This window comes from Thermobia domestica, chromosome 16 (assembly GCF_964235325.1).
Source record: "Thermobia domestica chromosome 16, izTheDome1.hap1.1, whole genome shotgun sequence".
Classification (NCBI taxonomy): domain Eukaryota; kingdom Metazoa; phylum Arthropoda; class Insecta; order Zygentoma; family Lepismatidae; genus Thermobia; species Thermobia domestica.
The window spans coordinates 64,945,976-64,955,748 of NC_137469.1; the positions used below are offsets into that span (position 1 = coordinate 64,945,976).

General features: G+C 35.1%; 1 protein-coding gene across 1 annotated transcript; it reads left to right on the forward strand.

Moving 5' to 3' along the window:
• The first annotated feature begins 1,485 nt into the window (after positions 1–1,485).
• Positions 1,486–7,295, forward strand: LOC145673115 (zinc finger MYND domain-containing protein 10-like). The gene has a single exon (XM_081742497.1). The coding sequence runs from the start codon at positions 1,595–1,597 to the stop codon at positions 2,915–2,917; it is 1,323 nt and encodes a 440-aa protein (XP_081598623.1). The 5' UTR covers positions 1,486–1,594; the 3' UTR covers positions 2,918–7,295.
• The last annotated feature ends 2,478 nt before the right edge of the window (positions 7,296–9,773 follow it).

Here is a 9,773-nt window from a genome sequence, read left to right on the forward strand (position 1 = left end):
ATAAGTATATCATGTTTACTATAAACTTGCAAAATATGTATAAAGCTTAAGTTATTTTGGTCACTTAAAAATCTGGAGGAACCTAGGCCCTCGGCCTCGAGCTAAATCCAACACTTATTTGCGTATTGCAACAATTTTTCATTTACTTTGCTTCGATGACATTACTATAGAGTAAAGTGGGGGAAAGCCGATCACTCAAGGGAAAAAGTGTGAGGAGAAAAAAAATACTAGTTGCAGGGTAGTAATTAATGTAAAAATGTATTTATCAAATCCTTTGCTACAAATTACTGCTTTCATATTGCAGCTCATAGAAAAGAGAAAGGTACAATTTCGTTTGTTTTTGGAGGTTGCGTTTGATCGGATTTTCCCCGATTTCGGGGAATTCCGATCACCATTTAGTAATACTATACACAATTTAAAAAATGAACAACATACAACGCGAAATAAAGTATCATCTTGTGATTAATACACTTTAATGACATCCTGGACTAAAGAGTTCGTTATCTTTTACATTTTTTTGTAATTTCAATTGTTTTAAGATTGCAATTCACAGAGAAACGATTTAGAAATAGACACCGTTAACATTTATGCTATTTCAGAAGTTTCTTTCTGACTGCAAAAGTCAAAAATGTAATTCAAACCGGAATCACTTCCACTGCATTCCGCGTGAACCCAATTACCGCATGCATTGCTGTTATACCAAAGTTCTTGATCTCGCTCTCTACATGGATATTTGGGTAGTTCACATAGCAGTTCCTCGGTGATGTCTTGACCTGACTACGATAGGTCCCATAGTTGTGGAGCTATGAACTTTTAAAGTTTACTTGTTTCACGTTTTCGGCATCCTATAACTCCGAAAATATCCACTTTTGAGCACATATCCATATCCAATTTATTTCTTATTTTGATGTGAGGAATTTGTTCCCAAAATGTTGTGACACATTTTTAACACCCTGTATATAGTACCCTTCTCGTAAAAAGGCTTGATTCTAGCTTTTCTAATTAAACCATATCTGTACAAATAGTTGCATTTAGGTTATTAGATTAAACATGCTGTTACACGAATATTAATGCTCAAATCTAAATATTACAGACCTTGTCCTATTTTGAATTAATTAAATGAAAATAATAAGGCCTTATGCAGAGTCGTTTTGACACGTGATTAGTGCCATACTAAACAGTTCGACTAATATGTTTCTTCCAGTAGTCAGGCCTTTAGTATGACGTTAATCATACGTCAAAACGACTATGGCATATGGAGGACTGTGTTCCATTATAAATCAGCAAATTGTCTCTACAGTTTAACACCCGATATCACAGATAGCGACGTCAATGAGCCTGGCTGTTATTATTAGGAATGACGCTTGACTTTGTCGTTTATTATTAGGAAAGTCATTCACAAATCATTATAAAAGTTTGTTTTTAAATCTCCATGCTTAGTATTAAATGCTAACTCTACGTTGGCAACCCTGTGGATGATAATGCTTGCGTTGCATGGATACCGTTGCTAGGTTACATATAAATACAAGTCCTTGATACTCATTTGTCCAACTTCATGAGTTGTTTTTGATAGGAAGATTGTGTAGAGAAAACAATGGATACAAAATTTCCAGAAGTGTTGCTAGCCGGTGAAATAGAACTTTGTGTTCAAAATATTGAGGCAAGTAATATTTTCGATTTAGGAAGTCCAAAGTGGTTCCAAACACATGAAAAGCTTCAGAAATTAAATCAACAAGCAACACTTGAAGCTGGACGAGTTGAATCTGAAGTTGTTAAAGAGATGTTCGTTTCTTGTGGAAAGGTTCCAGTACTTGTTCACGAAGCAATTTGTGTGTCCGTTTGGAAAGAAAAAGTGTTCCCATTAATTCTGGAAATAGAAGACGAACCGACAGCTACTTTTTTACCTTACATGGTTTTGTATCACGAAGCAACAGCTGTAGCTTTGTTGGAAATTATTCTTTATCATGAAGATACATGTGAAAGTTTGCAAGATTATATTATCGATTTGATAGACTATTGTGTGTCGTACCTCACGGAACTAGTAGTTTGTGACACTTCCGAAATAAACGAGGTGTGTACGGAGAGTTCGGGTAGAAAAGAGTTACTGTTACAAGAACGTAAGTTAAAGTATGACATTGGCATTCGCTGTATTTCAATAATCCGTTATATAGCAGAATATTTAGAAAACCTTCCTATGAGTGCCGCGCATAGATTGTACGAAACCCATGATATTCTTACAATTTTAACTGAACTTATTGTATGTCACCCTTGGAAGATAATTGATTCCGGTAAAATATTAATTTATGAAAATGGTACATGGGAAAAGCTGGAAGGCTATCAACTTAAGGTGACAAAAACTGAGGGACAGGTTTGGATAGCTATTAGACAATTATTGCTGGGTGATGCGTGTTTGAGGCATTACGAAATAAACGATTATAGAAAGGAACAGTTAATGAAGCTGACAGGTTATTTGCATGATGTTCTTGTTGATCAGATACCTCCAATGCTGGATCTGAAAGCGTACATAAGTAAATTGAGCATCACTAATGTACCCCCTCCTCGGCGCCCCCCTTTGCTTGAAGTTATACCAGAAATACGAAACAGTATTTTGAAAAGTGGATCGAATAAGTGGGAGGAGATTGCACAGAAACAAGCTCAATATCTCTTTCGATGCAGTGAAAGCCATATCATTGATCAAGCAAAACGGTTGGCTGACACATATAATTTTGATGTTTTGGAAGCTCTGTCAAGTAACAGCAAAGTTTGCGTGTACTGTAGGTCGCCTGCAAGTAAGAAGTGTTCCCGTTGCAAAGATGAGTGGTATTGTGGAAGAGAATGTCAAGTGAAGCACTGGAAAAAGCATAAAGCTAAATGTGATATAATACTACAATCCAAAGAAAATAAAAGTGAAAAATAAGAGAATCTTTGAATTAACGTTTCATAAGCTATTATATAGCAAAACACAGTACATGGGAAATTTTCTTTTCAAAGGAAAAACTTAAAATAAGAAACAAGCGAACATTTGCATTAACATCCCGTAGTAAAAATAATCAGACACCCTCTGTAGAAAGCAAGATTTTCTATTTTGAGCATGTCTATCTAAGTGCTTATGTAACCCTGTCACATGTAAAATTATATTTTTAGTTGTAGTTATATCTACGCACGCACTTTGATAATTGAATGCACATAGTTGGGGATAATGCGTGTTATTATTCCTGTTGTATTATGTTAATCAATAGAGGTTCATGCTTACGTGCTACAGCATTCACATTGCGCTTTAGTATATATTCAATTAAACTGCAGAAATAATTGTATGACTTATTATTTGTTTTTTTTTTAAAGTTCTTACTAAAATACACAAATTGCTGCAGCATTCAAGCACGAGCCGCCACTAATACTCATGTCCTGATACGAGATACAGATATTGGCGTATATATGAAATAATTTTGCGTATTATTATCGTTTCAATTCACTGGTTTATTCATTTAAGTTTTGTTTACATGAAATCAATATTTTGCACACTTTAAGGCAAAATTGGGGGTATTGTGGCTCTGCGGTAGAATGCTTACCCTAATGTGAGGAGTCCCCGGTTTGATCCCAGGTCGTATGAATTTATGATGGACGATACGGTGTCTGTGGATTTTCTTGATGTTCTCCCGTTTCCCTCCACATTCTTATTCCACCAGTTCCTTTCATAATTACTCACTTTTATTAATCATCCCTCTCCGTTAGCTTACAGGGTATGAGAAGCTCCCTCTTGGCTAAGCGGTTAGCATACGCGCCTTTGGCGTAGGAAACACGGGTTCGATTCTCGGCAGGAGCTCATATAGTTCGGATCCCACGTTAAGCTGTAGGTCCACGTCTCGTATAGCCTCACTGCTCAAAGGAACGCTAAACTAAAATCAAACCAAAAACCTACAGAGGACGACTGTGGAACGTAAGCTTTTTTTCCCTTGTTATCGAGACCATGCAAGGTAAATCATCACGTATAGGCCGTTACTCACCACACTTTCGCCTCCGAGAGCTGGATTACATTATCTGAAAATCAAAGAAAACCAAAACACTCTAATTTGGACACAATCTAAAAAGTGTGAATTAAAATTTATAGTTTTACATCGCATGGTTATGTCCTTTAGAAGAAAGAAAATGGATGATCAATGAAAGTGAGTGAATACTGAAAATAATGGGATGGTTATGTGGGAGGAAACAAGGGATCTCGAGAAAACCCACTAACACGTTGTTGTTCATCACGAACTCACATGGTCGGAAATCAAACCAGGTACCCAAGCGATTGTTTCCTGTTCTGTCAAATTAAGAGCTATTGTATTGTAATCTGAATGGATGCTACTATTAACTTCAGCTGAATATCCAGTTCCAAATAGTAGCACTCCAAAATTTCCGAAGTAAAAATTGAATGTAACCCTTTCGAGATATGCGTGGCATATAAACACATAAGCTCCTAGAGTGTACCTAACCTGCTCCTAAAGGGTTAAGATATAGCGTATGTAAAGTTAAACCAAATCATCAGGGCTATGCTGAAATTATTCAGGTACTATTGTGATGAGGTAACAATCTCACATATCGGAGAGGAAGCCATTTTCTTTACATTAAAATTTTTAGTTTGACGTGTCTCGATTACGCACTGTATGGTGAAATAGACGGGTGATAGATATAAACAGTGGTATCTCCAGAGGTATTGCATCGGTAAAAATTAAAATTTTATCCCCCAACTAAGGAAAGAAAACATAACTCACTACTAATTCTTGCATATAGCAGCTATATGCATGTATTAGTACTTTAATTAAATTTTCGTCTTTTATTTGATTTTTTCTGGAAAAGTCAAGGACACTGTAAAACATATGAGTTCAACCGAACTCATCTAACCAGGATCGAATTTGGCATGGTGGTAGACCCTAATATGCCCGTAAGTGTATGAAATATGTTGTGCAGACTTTCGTTCCCGAGTTGTAGTGGTTAAATTTTTGGAAACCAAGCAACACATCGAACGCATTCAATCGGGATCAAATTTGGTATGATGGTATACACTGATCAACTATATAAGGGTGTAAAAAATATTTTGATGTGCTGCTTTCTGGTTCTTAAGTTAGGCGCAATTAAATTTCTAATTCAATCAATTGAGTATAATAAAAATACAAGAAACACGTTTAAATAATAATTAAAGGCCAATCTTCAACAGAAAGAAAAATCAAATGGAGGACTTTTTAAGCGTATATTACTTGTCTGCTCTAAGTTTTGTGGCAATAAAAATTTATTTTTTACTGATGCGACACCCCTCAAGAGTTGCCACTGGATGTAAGTAATCATTAAAGAATTTGTGGAGGGAAGGAAATCCGGTATATAATGTTTTCCACAAAGGATTACAAGGTCTATGATCGAAACAAGGATTCTTCGCACCAGAGATAAATGCTATATTATCAAGTCAAATCAGTGGTAACCTTACAGTGGTCGAAGTGAGACTGTATGCGGTGATATGCCATACCACCTTTGGGTTTTCAGTTATCCAGGCATACCGTCATTGGAGAGTAGATGCTAAATATCTTCAATTTTTATACACAGTAATTGACGAATAGCTATGCAAGTAGAAAGATGTTATTTCTATGTGGAAATAATTTCTAAGATAACAACACCAACATTTTTGTAAACTTGTTCCTACTTTTTGCTTTTAAAATGAGGTATCTCCAAAGAAGTTCATTTAGTTTATATTTTGATGTGTCATATTGTATAGTTTCTTATGTGTGTGTGTGTCTTCTTGCCTTAATGGATATGTGTTTTGCGCATGGGCGGATTTAGGGGTCGTCTGCTGTGCAGAGCAGATCATCCGGGGGTTTAGAATATCCCTCAATCGAGTGGGATCCGGGAGTTTTCCCGCAGAAAATTGTTAATATAGAAACTAGGTTTTTGAATATTTTCGTGTATAATTCTCTGTAATACAACATGAGGGATTTTTTTTTTTTTTAGTTCTTTTTCAGAAAGTTGTTTGCAGGGGATCAAAGTCTCTCCGTGCCCTCCGAAATATTTATCTCAATTACAGGACATAGGTAAACTAGGATGATAAATCTGTGCCTCTAATATATATTCGTCGCAAGAGGATAAGGAAAGGAAATGATTGTTTGCAAATTATATAATTAGGCTTCTGGTGTTTTAATTTAATTTTTGAGTAAGATGTAAATTTTCTTAGGTTTCTGCTGTTCAATGTTACGAAGTTGATTTAAACAAGTTATAAATTTAAAATTACATAAACTAATGTTAATAGCTATGATAACTGTTTATGACAATGGACACTGAAACATATGAAGGACAGAATGGGCGAAATGGAACACTTGTGAATCTATCCCATATAGGTCGCCAGCTTCTTTCTTAGCGAAGGACTTAAGTAATGATTTTCTGCACTAAACCAATGAATTGGTAACTATATTTCTTTCAAGAGGGGAGGAGATGGGGTTGTGCACTCCTAGAGGCTAAGATTTTATATAGTGCTGCATTCTTCATCTCAAGAACATTTAAACACACACCTTTAATATCTCTGATTCTCGGTGAAGAAACTGAAATATTGATAGTGACTTTAATTTATTATTATTATTATTATATTAAGGCAATTGGAAGAAATATCATAGCCAAGTAAGCACCTAGTTGACCTACTACCTCTTTGATTCTTGTGGAGAAAAAGGTTTGTCTTTTATTATTGTAATACATTACATGTATTTTCTTTGACTTTACTGAACGCTTTCTTACTTGCGTATGTAAATAATAATAATATAATCTATGTGTGAGTTTTACAAAGGAAGGTAGGTATTCAACATTTTTGAACGTAAACTATACGTCTTACTTCGAGCTTCTTAGATATGTACTCTTATTTTTAAGAGTAAAGTTTCCATTCGCGAATTTCCAATATACTTAAGATAGTGCAGCCATCTCGTTTTGATTACGCCATCCCCTTCCCGTACATATTTTTTTTTCTTTTTTTTAAAGAAAACCTGGTTAGTAAAAGTAATTAATCTCTTTTCCTCAATTCAAGGGCGAATCTAGGCTATGGACGCTGAGAAATGAAGGCTTCCCATTTTAATAACCTCGGTACAGAAATATGATCAGTCCCACTCACTTCCCACCTTTTGTCCGAGGTACCATTTTACAGTTTGATGAATCTGAACGCACTTGGAGGAGAGTAGGATTGAACAAGGTCAACTCCACGGGAGATCGAACTCGGACTGTCGGGTTGATAGGTTTTACAGAGTACGTCGTCGCTGTTCTACAGAATTGACATGCTAAGTAAAACTGAATGTAACGATCCTCAGCCAGTTCTTCCAATATTTCAAATGTGACACTCGGACGTTCAATCTCCGGGACACGTAACGGCTTAAATTCTTATTCACACCACGATCTTCGTATTGAATTTTCGTATTTCAAGAGTAGTAATTTAATATTATTATGTAAAAGTTTTCGATATTTATGGTTACGTACCTTTGCCAATATTAAAATTACTACTGTTGACGCACACAGATCGTGTTGTGAATAAGCATTAAAGCCATTGTGTGCCTCTAAGGATTAGTGAATTTAGAGAAGTGTATTGAGGTATGACTTGTACTTGACAAGACACTTATCATACAAGTGTTTTCCAGTGCACGACCATATTAACACATTTCCCCGGCGATACTTTTTTTTTTTTTTTTTTTTAATTTACAGAAAAGGATATCCTCCTAATTCTTCAGTAATTCGAACACTTGAGTATTTCGATATCAGTCCTTATTTTTGAATGAATTTACGTAACCTTTCATTTGCGTACAGATAATCATGTCCCATCGGTGTCAGTTATTCAAAAGTTTCACTATAATAATAGAAGTTAGGCTTGTTTCCACGCATCCCACAGGAATGTATAAAATATTACTTTCAGAATAGTGTTAGATACATCTTCGGAAACTCAGAATAAAGTGCACTTACGGTTGAAATTCCAAAATGAAAATATGCGACTAGGTCAGGTTAGGCCTTGGTCTTTAGTTTTCGATGGTCACTAAGCCAGAGATCTGTGTTCAATTCCCGATTCAATGGAATATGATCACTTTAAAACTCATTGTATTTTTATATCTATCTATCTATCTATCTATCTATCTATATATATATATATATATATATATATATATATATATATATATAGGGAGGGAGAGAGAGATCTCTTTCCTTCTTAGATGTATATATAGTATGAATAATATACACATCATTATAGTTTTTTTTTTCTGTCTGTCTGTTTCGGACTGCAATTACAAAAAAGAAAAAAAATTCCCCATTACGTTCTTCAATAACCAATAAATTTAAGTTTGCAATAAGACCTCCAATTGGTTTATTACTTTCATGCATAACAAGCATTTTTTTTTCCTTACCCGTCCACCATAGTATCAATATATTCAAAACTGAAAAATATATATATCTGAATCCTATGCAAGATTTTTTTTTTCTCAAAGGGATGTCATATAAGTGATGAAGTTATAAAATTTTTGCTTTTCTCTGTATCACGAAATCTTGAAACTGTTGGCAAAAAGTACGGCATCGATAGATCAATCAAGTTCGTGCCTGTTTCGAAGTGTTGACGTCTTGTCTGATTTTCCATAGTTTTCCCTAGGAGGAGGTGTATGCTAGGATTATTTATGATTTGGAAATAGTCAACAGAGACTGTCACGAAGTGAAATAAAAGTACTTTCCCTTGTTCCCCTACATATTGTTGCGTTTGCAACAATCGATATTAGTATGTAAGCAATCGAACTTATATTCGAGTGTCTTATAGCCAGTGATGTTATTCAGGCGGTTCGCCCAACCCAATGTTAAAATTTTCACTCCATCTCTCATTCCAGTACTTCCAAAGTTAAATACAAACTTATTATTTGCTGAACAAAAATATATTTACATTATAAAAATTAAATATTTGTAATAGTTTCGACAGCTAACTCTTTGGCTTCATCAGACAGGATAGTATGTGATGAAGCCAAAGTTAGTTGGTGAAACTGTCACAAAGATTTAATTTTTAATGTAAATACACTGTTTTGCTCAGCAAATAATAAGTTTATTTAATAATATATAAAGCAAAGCTTCTAATGATGGAAAATATTTACAAAGTTATTCTTAAATACTGTCTTTGAGAATCAAGGATATATTTGTTTCCTCTCCAGTTTTTAAAGAAACAATTAAAAACATGCTGCGGTTGACAGTTGACAGTAATTTTCAACAGTATCTCATCAATGGGAATGTAATTCTGCCGATGTGCAGTCACAGTTCGTTTCTGTAACACGTGTTTTCTGTTCTGTCAGAAACTTTTTGCTTTGCACTGACGTAAACGGATATGAAATGGGGGGGGGGGGCTGACATTTTTATGTTTTGCCACTCACACGAGCATAACTGGCGAGTTTTCAATGGTCAATACAAAAAAAAAAAAGTCAATGTAAGCATTATGTATTACTGAATTCTAGTCCATTTTCCTAGTATTATTGGAATAAATAAATTAATTAACAATAATACACTCATATAGCAATAGTATGACTAGGTAGGTGTGAATGAAATATCCATTCCAATACCTAATTAATCGAAAGAGCCGCCATCTACAACGACACACTTTTGTCATCGCTTAGCCAACGATTGGATTCCGTGGCGAAATAAGTCTAAAAACGAATGAGATGGTAGATGGTGGGAGACACTCCAAGACAAATACGGTGGATGAGGAAGGATTTTATACTGCAACTTATGCAGAGGTCGCAACCTTTGACTGACAT

Excerpts from the sequence above, each read along its gene's own strand:
- LOC145673115 (XM_081742497.1), top strand. The coding sequence starts at position 1,595 with ATGGATACAAAATTTCCAGAAGTGTTGCTAGCCGGTGAAATAGAACTT.